General features: G+C 42.9%; 1 protein-coding gene across 3 annotated transcripts in view; it reads left to right on the top strand.

Moving 5' to 3' along the window:
* Positions 1 to 14,504, top strand: part of MBNL3 (muscleblind like splicing regulator 3) — a 113,480-nt gene that overhangs the window by 80,569 nt on the left and 18,407 nt on the right. For all 3 annotated transcript variants that reach the window (XM_075187250.1, XM_075187249.1, XM_075187247.1), the window contains 2 exons: positions 3,209 to 3,409; positions 7,845 to 8,081. In XM_075187250.1, the coding sequence (XP_075043351.1) occupies positions 3,209 to 3,409; positions 7,845 to 8,081 (438 nt within the window). The remainder of the gene's footprint in view (positions 1 to 3,208; positions 3,410 to 7,844; positions 8,082 to 14,504) is intronic.

Raw genomic sequence — 14,504 nt, 5'->3', positions numbered from 1 at the left:
CTAAGTGATAAGTTACATGTACAGAGTTGCTGTAATTAACAGCTGTTGAATTCATTTAACATGCACCAGTAAAGCTGCACTTTGCATTTGAGAGCTTCACTTGCCGTAAGCAATGGGCACATGCAATGATAGTTTAGCGCTACACACAGTTTTTTTTTTTTTTAAATGGGCAAACACGCCTTACTGGAAGTTTATTCTTTTATACCTGATGAGGGCAGAAAGCAGATTTTCTGCATGGTCAGACAATTGTATAGTTTAAATACGTTAAAGTGGTTTAGGACCCGACCCCTGACTGTCTGCTCCAATATCAATTTACTGGCTTGTATTGTGATCGCTTGTAAGAACGATATATACACATAAACAGAGGCATGAGGCAGGGGAGATGCATTTGCACATGTAAGGGTGCACAAATTTTGTTTCTATTGAAACCAAAGATAGAAAAGCAAACATGAATTTAAAGGATTTCATGCATGAAAATACATTCTACAGGCAGCTGTGTAGAAGAGGTGCCTATAGCAACCAATCAGATTGCAGCTGTCGTTTTTCCAGTACAAAATATAAAATGAAAGCAAATGTCTAGTTGCTATGTATTATTATTATTATTATTATTATTATTATTATTATTATTATTATCCTTTATTTGTTAGGCGCCACAAGAGTTTCGCAGCGCCGTACAATGCACAAACAAAAGACAGTACAGGGTAAAACATTACTGAGGAGTAAACAAATATACCAAATATACCCTGCTCAAATGAGCTTACATCTTAAGGGAGGGTGAACAAAACTCAGGAACAAACGGGGGCCAGTTGATGTAAAGGAGAGAAGAGGGGACGGGAGCAGGAAGGGGAGAGCGGGTTAGGTGGAAGGATGGTAGGCTTTGAGGAACAGGTGGGTTTTTAGTGCCCGTTTGAAGGAGCTTAGAGTGGGAGAGAGACGGACAGAGCGAGGGAGGTCATTCCAGTGAAGGGGGCTGCCCGGGAGAAGTCTTGAATTCTGGAGTGGGAAGAGGTAATCAGAGAGGAGGAGAGGCGACGGTCATTGGCCGAGCGCAGGGAGCACCAATGATAGCACCTTATGGATAGCACCTTTTCTACACAGTTGCACTGTAGCAGTGATTGGCCCACAGTTCCTTCCTTCCTGCTTTGTCAGGTTTGTTTGTTATAGCTTGTAACGCGTTTAAAACGCCTGCTGACCTGTTATTACATATAGATGTCTCTTTCTTTGATTAAATATATTGTTCTAAATTAATATGGAGTGTAAAGAGTAAGGTGCGGCCCTTTTCAGGGTTAGAGGACCACCCACGCGGCCCCTGAAGTGTAAGTTGTTGCCTATTGCTGCCCTATAGAACAATTATATAAATGTTCCCCAATGAGTTTTGCTCTTTTTCCCACACTTAGGATTCCATTCATAGACATAACTTGAAGAAAAAAAATATAATAATGTTTATGAACTACAAATGACTGTAATGTCATATTTTCACAAAGATGGTTGAATGCATTTAGCAAAAGATTGAGAGATATATATATATATATATATATATTAGTATGTGTGTGTTTTTTGCCAGCAGAATATAATTGTATACAGTTTATTTGCTCACAATCAACAATACCACCCAGAGGTAGTGATCATTCCTGCCCTCCATTGGCATGACTGTGTGTGGTTTCTAGATCCCCCGACACCTGCTGTAATACTCACCACCTCTTCAGTAGATAGCGGCCAGTTCTTCAGGGCTCAACTCCCTGGACTGCTATGAATGAATACAACTAGTCACCAATGCTAACAGGGCAACATGGCAGCAACTCAAACAGTAGTTATTCCATTTGGGAGGGGGATTGATTGCTAAATAGTGGCTTGAATGGTGTATCTCAATAATGTCACTAATAGCTAGTGAATTGACAAATGTTCAGATAAACAATATGGCAGCATCCACTATACACTAAACTGCATTTAAAATGCAGTATTTTGTTTATATTCTTATAAAGAATCTAACAGCTAAGTTCTCATTCATTCTGCCACCCCGCTATGCCTATCTATGGCCTCATACTTTCATGATGCATATTACATGCATTTATCTCATACACAACATGGATACATGTAATGGTAAAATTTTATGGTTTTACACAATTGATTTACAATATTTGATCCAACGTGAATTGGAAATAAACATACAACAAATAATGGTCCCAAAATGTTTGGTAACCTAAAACCAAGAGATCATTGAAAGTGTGATATTTACATTTTGCAAAAAAAACCACAATTTGGATAAAAATAATTCTTTGTTATGGTATCGTGGCTTTTGGACCTCCTCATTATTTTAAAGGGAACATGCCAAAATATTATTTAAAATATATATATGTGTGATTCTATTATCAAATGTTTGTCAAGAAGTTAAGATTCAGCAGAATTCACAAATATTTTTTTATTTCTGAATACTTTTTTATTTCTTAATTCCGTTTAAATTTTAAGACCATATTATTACCTTAAAAATATAATGCTTGTGAATGCAGTCTATAGTATATCTATACAGCATAAGAGAGGGAAATCAATGTGTAACCTATTTACATATTAAACCGCATTATACTCTGCTGGAGGTTTATTTGAGTTTCCCATAACCAATGATGGTTCTGGGTTATTTAGATATTCTCATGTGATCTGGATGGATTCCAGCATGACCTCACATAGTGTATTTTATGCTGAAGAAGTGGTATGATAGCCAATGGCAAAACACATGTTATCTCTACAATTACTCTGTGTTGCAGTTGAAAAGGTTTCACTTCAGATGTCACATGGTCAGTAGACATTTCTGTGCCCAGGCCCAGATTGGCAATTGTGGCCCAAGGTCTGGTCTGGTGTGCCTAGGAGTACCAGTGAGCTAGACTTGGGTTCCCAAATACTGGAACCCCTTTTGTGAAACCATTAGGCTGAACAAAACTTGAACATGGGCTGCTGTACTTTGTTTGCAGAGGATACCAGGCTATTATTGACTTTGTATTCAGATAATAACAAGGCATAATAGGGGTTTGGTGCATTATCCCTGGCAATATCTTTGCTTAATTATTTTTCAGATGAGGTTTTATTTGTGATCATGAACATATTCAGTGGGGGTAAAAAAAAATCGTTAGTTGTTTACATGACTTTTACTGAGTTTGCCATGGTTAAACATTGCAGCGTGATTATGGACTTATGCAATCTTTTTTTCTATCCGCAGACCACATTCCCTGTGACTCCATCACTTGCAACAAGTCCATCAATGGCTTTTAGCCCATACCTGAGTCATGTCTCTCCAGGAATGGGCTTGGTTCCTGCAGAGCTTTTACCAAATACACCTGTCCTGGTTTCTGGAAATCCAGCTGTTACAGTACCTGGTGGCTCTGCTGGTCAGAAACTGGTGCGCACAGACAAGTTGGAGGTATGTGGGTGACCATGACAAAGTTACAAAACAGTTTCTTGCATATAATAGTCTTTAAAGCAGGGATGTTCCAACTTAGTCCTAAAGAGCTACCAACAGCTCATGTTTTCAGGATTTCTCTAATCACGCACAGTTGAGTTAATCTGCTTGCCCACCTGTTTCTATAGACAGAATGCTGACATGACCTGTTGCTAGATCTTGAGGACTGGTTTGAGCACCTCTGCTTTAAAGGCTTCCTGCTTCAGATTAAATGTATTAATTGAAATGATTAATGACATAAGTCTTTGCTCTATGGCTGACTGTAGGCTTGGTCATAAAATACAATTGCCACACACGCTCACTGACGTGTATTCAGAGTATTTATAACCTGTCATTTCTGTAGTGCCTTGAGTTTTCTGATCAAGTCTTTAAAGTGAAGACGATTAATAATGGGTTCTAAAGTGAGGCCAGGACACTTTTGTTAAGTCACGTGCGCCACATACTAGAAGTACACCCCTCCTTGTGGAACGAAGTTTTATTTTTACGTTCACTTTTCTCCTGCATACAGAGGAGGTAATTTACGGATGATTCTGGATGCCTTCAGTTTTTGCATCGGTGTACTTTGTGGTCCGCCATCACCATCTAGTCCAACCCTGCTTTCGGGAGACATAAACTAGAAGTTTGCTTAAGTTACGGAAAGAAGGAAATATATCCAGAGGTGCACTCTACAGTAGTGTCAGAAATCCAACCTGCTACCACTTTAGAACCAGCCCATTTATTAAATACTTTTTCATGTTTTTCGCCAAAAATACTGTTCTGTTTTTTCTTGGATTCAATTAATGAGTCAGAGTACACAGGACTGTTTTTATTACAGGACTGTTTGTGTCTGTGTGAAGCTTTTTATTAGTTGTTTGGGTGTGTCCAGAAGTGCGATTCAGATGCAACTGGTGTGAGGAACTCCCACCCTCAGCCCAACTTCTTTCCTCAACCCATGCAAGCAAACACCGCCATCTTGCTTTGCAAGCCAACTGGACTTGGCACAAATCTAGGCGCACGTTGGAAATAAGTTCATTTTACACTGCACCTAAGCTGCTTTGCCTAATAGACCTACAGAGGCGGCAGTAGTTGTGTAACCAATAACATTACTATAGCATTCTAAAACCTAAAAGTTCCTTGTAACCCCAATGAATATATTTGTTCAAACACAAAATGACTGCCTACACCGTGTGGAGGCGAATGGTGCACTGTAATACACTGCTTTGCATTTCCCACAACTCTTCCTGTAACAAGTGTTATCCATTTGTGAATAGTTTCAAAGTTGGATTTTTCTGAATTTATTTTATATAGGTTTGCTTCTATTAAATTACTTTATATTTTCTTATCTCTAATTTTCTATTTTTTATTTTAATTCCTAATTGGGTTTATTTTTACAATAATCGATTCATTGTCATTGTTGGTTTTAACACAATGAATTATTGTGTCATTAAATTCTTCTCTGAGCGCAGTTATTCTGTGTCTAGTTTAAAAGTTGGAAGATAATACATGTTTCTTATTTCCTCAGCCAGTAATATTGTATTCTAGAAGTGTTCCAATGTTATTTTCCCAGCAATCATAGCTTGATATTCAGTTTAATGACTCCCAGAGGTCAGACATGGGAAGGCTTACATTATTAGTAGACATTTAATGTAATAAAAACGGTTAATCACTGGCTTGTGGGAAATGAGATAGAAAAGTGAAAGTTCATTGCAAAATGCTTTATATATTTTTCTTTTTCAACAAACAATGCAAATCTGTAATCGCCTATACACAGCGAAGACGGTCATTTTGTAGTCTGAACTAATAGTCATGAAAATGCAGCCAGCAGTTCAATAGGTTGCATCACAAAATGAATAGATAGGTTAGTTCTTAGTAAATGTTTAGGTTGTGTTTACAACATGACTGCATCCGCCATACGAAGATGATGTGTACTTAAATTCAATTATGTTCTTTGGTACTAAATTCCTACCATTATCCAGACCTGAAGTTTTACCTTTGGATCAATCTGTGGGTCTCAATTTTTTCAGCTACTTTCGGTATAGCTGAAAAAGTTGTGTTTTGTTTTTGTTTTTTTGCATTTCTGCATTTCAACATGACACACCATTCGCCTGTTTCACCCCACTCACCTTCGCTTGGTGGTCTTCTACAGCCCACCAGGCCCTGTCTCCAAATTCTTGATAACTTTTCCGCCTGGCTCATCAAGAGTAGCCTTGATGCCATTGACTGCCATACTTTGTACTCCTCACTGGACTCGCTTCTCTGCCCTCTCCACCCTCTAGAACAGCGCCCTCACCTCTGCCCTGGACTCTGCTACACTGGCTATCATTGCTAACCTTCTTAGACCACATACCCCCCCTTTCTCTAGATGTTCGCATCCACCAAGGCTCTGTTCATGACTCCCTCGTCTTCTCCCTGTACACTTTATCCTTTGGTGATTTCATCAACCTTCAATACCATCTCTATGCCGATGGCACACAGATCTTCTCCCGTGACCTAACCCCTCTCTCCACTCTTGTGTCTACAGCTGCCTTTCTGCTATTTCCTCTTGGATGTTCCAACACTTGCTTAAACGTAATGGGTCTGATTAATCTTCGACCTCAACTTGCGTTTCAAAAAAACGGACGTAACTTGCATGCACGTACGCCCGTATTCAAGTACAAGCGGATCTCAAGAAACATTTTTGTAAAAAAAATGCATATTTATGGGTTCTCTTACTTGCAAACACATGTCCTGGCATGCATGCGTGTCAGTCATCACTATCGCATCACTTTCACTTGAATCAAGTGAATGTGCATGCGTCCGACTTTGGAATGTCCTTACTGTACATTGTCTATGGTCAACTGCCCCTTCCTGTCCTCATTACATCCTTCAAGTCCTAGGCAATCAGGAGTGTAATTTGCATATGGACATGAATTGGGATGCAATTGCGTTTGTGCATGCTCAAAAACAGACTGTATGCCAGTAAAGTATTTTCACACAAATCCAGCATGCAACGGAACTTGTTCCCAACCTCCCGAGATCCCTCACCTCCCTGCATCTCTATCAGTAGACAACATTGCCCTTTCATCTGTCCCGCAAGTCCACTGCATAGGTGTTCTCCTTGACTCCTCTCTCTCTCACTTCCCACATTCAATCCCTCTGCCGATCATGCCCTTTTTCACATTCCTAACATTTCTAGGATCAGACCCTTTCTTGCTCTGGACGCATCCAAGACCCTCACCCATTCGTTTGTCATCTCTCGCCTGGACTAATGCAACCTCCCTCTTTCTGACCTCCTTCCTCCCGACTCTCACCACTCCAACCTATCCTCAACGCAGCTACTCGTCTTCTTTTTCTTTCCCGATGCTCTGCATCTGCCACCCCTTTCTGCCTTAGTTTCATTGGCTCCCTTATCCCAGACAGAGTACAGGGCAAACCCCTTACCCTCACACATAAAGCCCTCACCTAATCCTCTACCCCCTATATCTCCAACCTCATCTCCTTCCAGACTTCCTCCTGCCATCTCTGTTTTACCAACGACCTCTGTCTTTCCTCCTTACTCCTCACCTCCTCTCACTCCTGCCTCCAAGGCTGCTTCTCTGCTGCTCTCCTCCTCTGTATCTTACTGCCTCTCCCTATCAGGCTCGCCATCTCTTTCCAAAGTGTCAAACCGGCTCTCAAGTCTCACAGCTCTCCTCCTAACCTGACTCTCCCATTTATCTGCCCCTATCCTCTAAATTGTAAGCTGTCACAAGCAGCGCCCTCTTCCCTCGTGTCCTCCTTTCATTACCACCAGCACACCTGTATTCCTATCTGCCAGTACCTACATTGACTCCCTTTTCCTCCAGTTCAAACACCTTGCCCTAGCATGTAAAGCCGCCATACCTCCGACCTCTGGAACTTACTGCCTCTCACTATTAAGCTCTCCAACTCTCTCTAAGGCTTCAAACAGGCTTTCAAATTCCACTTCTTCAGTAAAGCCTACCAGATCTCCTAACCCATCCCTGTTGTCCCATAACACTGACCTACCCTCTGGATTGTAAGCTCTCACAAGCAGGGCCCTCATACCCTTGTGTGCTACCAACACACCTGTATCTTCTCTCCTTTCTTCAATCAGTGGCTCTGTTCCTGTTTGCTACACACATCCTCCTAGGAACAGGCTTAGCTTGCACTGACTTGCTCCCTATTTTGTCCTCCTCTACTCATGCCTCTTTCCTCAAGTTATAATGAGAGGTTATACCCTGCCTAGTGTCTCATTGTTGCTGGTTCGACTTCCTGTTGCTGTGTATTGTACCTTATTGCATTTTCCTGTTATGTCATATACTGTTTTTACTGTATGTTCTATGTATAGCGTTGCAGAACCTTTGTGGCACCTTATAAATATAAAATAATAATGACGACATGATATATGTATATTTATATTTTTTGGCTATCTGTTTAGGTTTGCAGAGAATTTCAGCGTGGGAACTGCACCCGCGGTGAAAATGACTGCCGCTATGCGCATCCGATAGATATCGCCATGATCGACACCAACGAAAACACTGTAACAGTTTGCATGGATTACATCAAAGGCCGATGCTCTAGGGAGAAATGCAAGTACTTTCACCCCCCTGCACACCTGCAAGCCAAAATAAAGGCAGCTCAGCACCAGGTGAACCAAACAGCCGCAGCTGCTATGGTAAGGGCTTTCCCAGTCGCTCGCTCTCTCTCTCTCTCTCTCTCTCTCTCTCTGGAGTCTTAGTGTCTGGGGGGCTAATTAAAATGTACTTAACCCTTCCAGGACCTGCAGTTGCTAAGTTGCATTTGTGCATTTGCCTGATCAAACCATGTATGAAGCTGCATGCAATAGGACTATTCATATTTTTTTATTTTTGCATAATTATATTTTCGAATATATGCATGTGCTAGGAAATTCTGATGTTACCATGAACTTTGTAATTTAATTCACTAGAAAAGACAGTTCTACTGTTATTTATAGTTTGCAAGATGCCTTTCATGCGTAGTAACTTTTTCATATAGTCTGCAAGGGTCAAACTGGCTACACCCCGGTGTCAAATGACAGGATTAACGTTCCATTAAGCCTCACAGGTGTGTAGACGAATCAAAAAATATTTGTCCATCTGGGTCGAGCAGACAGCTCTCTGCAGGCTCCACAGCAACCAGTTAGTGCAGTAAGAAGGTGACCGCACACATAGGGCCATATCGGTAGTGATCTTCCGACCGCATTTTAAGTGTTATGCTTTATGATGATCCTATTATTTCATCAGGAATATTATTGGGTATTACGCGCAATGCATTTCTTTTTTTATAAATTCTTTATATTAGAAGAAGTTTTATAGTACAAAATAATAAACAAGTTTTGCAAGCATTCAATTTAGCGCATTGCATTTCTATTTGCACAAACAGGACTCATTGTCTGCCCTGTGCATTACAAAGAGCAAACCCATCCCTTAATTCTTGGTTTTGTAACCGTCCCTGTAAAAACGCTCTGCATAAGTGATGGAGGAACTGGGAATGGCTTTATTGCATGTATCACCTATATGGTGGCAGGGGCGTCTAATCATTTACCTGCCCGCTGTGCAGTCCCTTCACTTTATATGTCAGTCTTCTCCTCCCCTTGCTTCCTGCTTTTGCCACCTATTAATCTCCTTCTCTCACTGTGATTGGTTTAGTAACTACCCATCTCCCTGGAGACAAAGGTGGGAAAAGATTGAAAATACACAAAGGAGGAGCTATTATTCCTGCTGATTTACACAGCTAATACAAACTATTAGTAGAACTGCAGCCACATCTTTAAAATCACCAAAAGGGCTGATGGCCACAGAAAGATCTCCTGATGCCCACAAGTGGTCATGGTGGTTACACCAGAGAACCACTGACTGGAGAATCTAGGAAATCAGAAGTGCAGGTGAAAATGGCTTCCCATAAATGGCCATGTGCTACCAGTACAATTTCATATATCTTAGGTCAGAGCTGTAACTGGAAATCGAGGCACCTTGCCCTCACATTTAACAAAATTAACCTGCAATACTTATTTCACGATGTCCTCGTTCCTCTTTGCACTCTGACATAGGTACATAGTTCTATTATCTGTGAATGTAATAGATCTTTGCTGCATAAACACTTTTTTTTTTTTTTTTTTTTTCGTTCTGGTTCCCCACAGAAAATATCTTTTATATTACATAGATTTATTTTAGAAATGTTAATGAAATGCTGGCATTTTCCTTTTGTACCATTTATACCTTATCTTTTGAATTTGAACTGAACACTAATAATGAACATTCTAACTTTTTATAACCAAGTGTAACAACAACTCTCTCTCTCTCTGTGTATATATAAATATATTTATTGTTGAAGGATGGTTAGCACACCAAGGGGTCTATTTACTAAGCTGTGATGAGTCAAAAATCTAGGGAAAACAGCTGTTTTCTCCAGAGATTGGCCATCGCAGCTGTTCTTTTAATTTATCAAGGTGTTAAAGCAAGAGAGCTCTCCTGCCTTAACCGGTCTAATGCTGGTCACTGCAGTGGCTAAAAGGCTGTCACCGCCAGCTTTAAAAACAAAAAATAATGCCTTTAACTTACCTTGTTAATGGACTCTATTGCCACTGGAGAAGTCTCAGTTCATCCAGTACCAGGTCCCATCGCAATGCGCATGCGTAATCTTAGCTGCGCATGCGCTATAGCTACTGGGGTCAGATTCTCCATTCGCCGGCAGCGTTAGGCTGCCGGAGAAGGAGGCTTCAGTTAGATTAGATTGGCGGTAGTTGATAAATTCAAGCATCAGGACATTTTGTATTGTTGCGGTACGCAGAAATACAATATGAATCTTATTGCTGCCCACTGACCGCCAATGTTAAATAGACCCCCAAGTAGCATATTTGCAGTCTATTAAGTGTGGTGCAATTAGACTGATGCTAATATTATTTTCACACAACAGAGGTCCTTCTCTAGTATGGGATGATAGCACCCATACCAATAAAACACAGCTAGTAGCTGTTTTTCGATGTTTAGAATCATGTTAGACACTGACCTCTTGCTGAATCAGATTTACTTATTCTTCCATGGGATGTGGGAGGAATTGTCAGTCACACACCCATTATTTTTTTTTATTTGTTAACTACTTGTGCTGCCTACTGCCTGGACTAACCTATTCTTGCCTGCGTTTCATACCTGTCATCTGGGAGATGCTGAGGGGAGGTATGAAAGAAGAGGTGAGCGTGACTTGATGAGGCATTCGTGTCACCATGTGTGCAGGACAAGAATGTGATCACTCAATATGGCTCTCTTGTGTCACCCTGCCCACAGAATTTGCTGGCACTATATAAATAAATGTTGATGATGATTTTCCTGATCTCTCAGGAGATCTCCCTAAAGTTCCAGGGGAGTAGCAACTATGAGCTAAGGCAATGGGGGGGGGGGGGGTCCGAGCTTTCTTCACTACTACCAACGTCGGACCTCTCCAGCCAGCTATTTCAGGAAATGACACTTTTGTTGCCAACATCATGATCTTATAACATTTAGTAGGGGATTCAATACATTATGAAAGTTTTAGTTTCTTTTTAAGAGTAAAACATTGTTGCTGGAAGTATTTAGCAATTTAAATGATTATATTTTTTTATAAAAAAAACTACTTATTTTATAATATATTTTTGGTATTTGCAATTTAACTTGTTGAACTTGAATGCGTTTTAGTAGTTACTTGTCAGTATAAATAGTTTTTTGCACATCTTAAAGCAGCAACCTTTTTTTCACCCATTTCTCTCTGTCTTCTCAACATTAATCTAATCTAGAGACTGACTGGTGACTACCAGACACACACACACACACACACACACTGGTAGTGGTGTACCAGACACACACACACACTGGTAGTGGTGTACCAGACACACACACACACTGGTAGTGGTGTACCAGACACACACACACACTGGTAGTGGTGTACCAGACACACACACACACACTGGTAGTGGTGTACCAGACACACACACACACACTGGTAGTGGTGTACCAGACACACACACACACACTGGTAGTGGTGTACCAGACACACACACACACACTGGTAGTGGTGTACCAGACACACACACACACACTGGTAGTGGTGTACCAGACACACACACACACACTGGTAGTGGTGTACCAGACACACACACACACACTGGTAGTGGTGTACCAGACACACACACACACTGGTAGTGGTGTACCAGACACACACACACACACTGGTAGTGGTGTACCAGACACACACACACACACACACACTGGTAGTGGTGTACCAGACACACACACACACACTGGTAGTGGTGTACCAGACACACACACACACACACACACTGGTAGTGGTGTACCAGACACACACACACACACACACTGGTAGTGGTGTACCAGACACACACACACACACACACTGGTAGTGGTGTACCAGACACACACACACACACACACTGGTAGTGGTGTACCAGACACACACACACACTGGTAGTGGTGTACCAGACACACACACACACTGGTAGTGGTGTACCAGACACACACACACACACACACACACTGGTATTGGTGTACCAGACACACACACACACTGGTAGTGGTGTACCAGACACACACACACACTGGTAGTGGTGTACCAGACACACACACACACACACACACTGGTATTGGTGTACCAGACACACACACACACACACACACACTGGTAGTGGTGTACCAGACACACACACACACTGGTAGTGGTGTACCAGACACACACACACACACACACTGGTAGTGGTGTACCAGACACACACACACACACACACTGGTAGTGGTGTACCAGACACACACACACACACACACTGGTAGTGGTGTACCAGACACACACACACACACACACTGGTAGTGGTGTACCAGACACACACACACACACACACACTGGTAGTGGTGTACCAGACACACACACACACACACACTGGTAGTGGTGTACCAGACACACACACACACACACACACTGGTAGTGGTGTACCAGACACACACACACACACACACTGGTAGTGGTGTACCAGACACACACACACACACACACACTGGTAGTGGTGTACCAGACACACACACACACACACTGGTAGTGGTGTACCAGACACACACACACACACACTGGTAGTGGTGTACCAGACACACACACACACACACTGGTAGTGGTGTACCAGACACACACACACACACACTGGTAAGGGTGTACCAGACACACACACACTGGTAAGGGTGTACCAGACACACACACACTGGTAAGGGTGTACCAGACACACACACACACACACTGGTAAGGGTGTACCAGAGACACACACACACACACACACACACACACACACTGGTAAGGGTGTACCAGACACACACACACACACACTGGTAAGGGTGTACCAGACACACACACACACACACACTGGTAAGGGTGTACCAGACACACACACACACACACTAGTAAGGGTGTACCAGACACACACACACACACTAGTAAGGGTGTACCAGACACACACACACACTGGTAAGGGTGTACCAGACACACACACACACACTGGTAAGGGTGTACCAGACACACACACACACACACACACTGGTAAGGGTGTACCAGACACACACACACTGGTAAGGGTGTACCAGACACACACACACACACACACACACACTGGTAAGGGTGTACCACACACACACACACACACACACACACACTGGTAAGGGTGTACCAGACACACACACACACACTGGTAAGGGTGTACCAAACACACACACACACACACACTGGTAAGGGTGTACCAGACACACACACACTGGTAAGGGTGTACCAGACACACACACACTGGTAAGGGTGTACCAGACACACACACACTGGTAAGGGTGTACCAGACACACACACACACACACACACTGGTAAGGGTGTACCAGACACACACACACACACACTGGTAAGGGTGTACCAGACACACACACACACACACTGGTAAGGGTGTACCAGACACACACACTGGTAAGGGTGTACCAGACACACACACACACACACTGGTAAGGGTGTACCAGACACACACACACACACACACACACACTGGTAAGGGTGTACCAGACACACACACACTGGTAAGGGTGTACCAGTAACACACACACACACACACACACACACACACACACTGGTAAGGGTGTACCAGACACACACACACACACACACACACACACACACACACTGGTAAGGGTGTACCAGACACACACACACACACACACACACACACTGGTAAGGGTGTACCAGACACACACACACACACACACACACACACACACTCTGGTAAGGGTGTACCAGACACACACACACACACACACACTGGTAAGGGTGTACCAGACACACACACACACACACACACACACACACACTCTGGTAAGGGTGTACCAGACACACACACACACACACACTGGTAAGGGTGTACCAGACACACACACACACACACACTGGTAAGGGTGTACCAGACACACACACACACACACTGGTAAGGGTGTACCAGACACACACACACACACACTGGTAAGGGTGTACCAGACACACACACACACACACTGGTAAGGGTGTACCAGACACACACACACACACACACACTGGTAAGGGTGTACCAGACACACACACACACACACTGGTAAGGGTGTACCAAACACACACACACTGGTAAGGGTGTACCAGACACACACACACACACACACACACACACACACACACTGGTAAGGGTGTACCAGACACACACACACACACACACACACACACACACTGGTAAGGGTGTACCAGACACACACACACACACACACACACACTGGTAAGGGTGTACCAGACACACACACACACACACTGGTAAGGGTGTACCAAACACACACACACTGGTAAGGGTGTACCAGACACACACACACACACACACTGGTAAGGGTGTACCAGTAACACACACACTGGTAAGGGTGTACCAGACACACACACACACACACACTGGTAAGGGTGTACCAGTAACACACACACACACACACTGGTAAGGGTGTACCAGACACACACACACTGGTAAGGGTGTACCAGACACACACACACTGGTAAGGGTGTACCA

This window comes from Mixophyes fleayi, chromosome 9 (assembly GCF_038048845.1).
Source record: "Mixophyes fleayi isolate aMixFle1 chromosome 9, aMixFle1.hap1, whole genome shotgun sequence".
Lineage (NCBI taxonomy): Eukaryota > Metazoa > Chordata > Amphibia > Anura > Limnodynastidae > Mixophyes > Mixophyes fleayi.
Note: the sequence above shows the minus strand (reverse complement) of the source record. Positions and strands in the feature narration are given on the sequence as shown.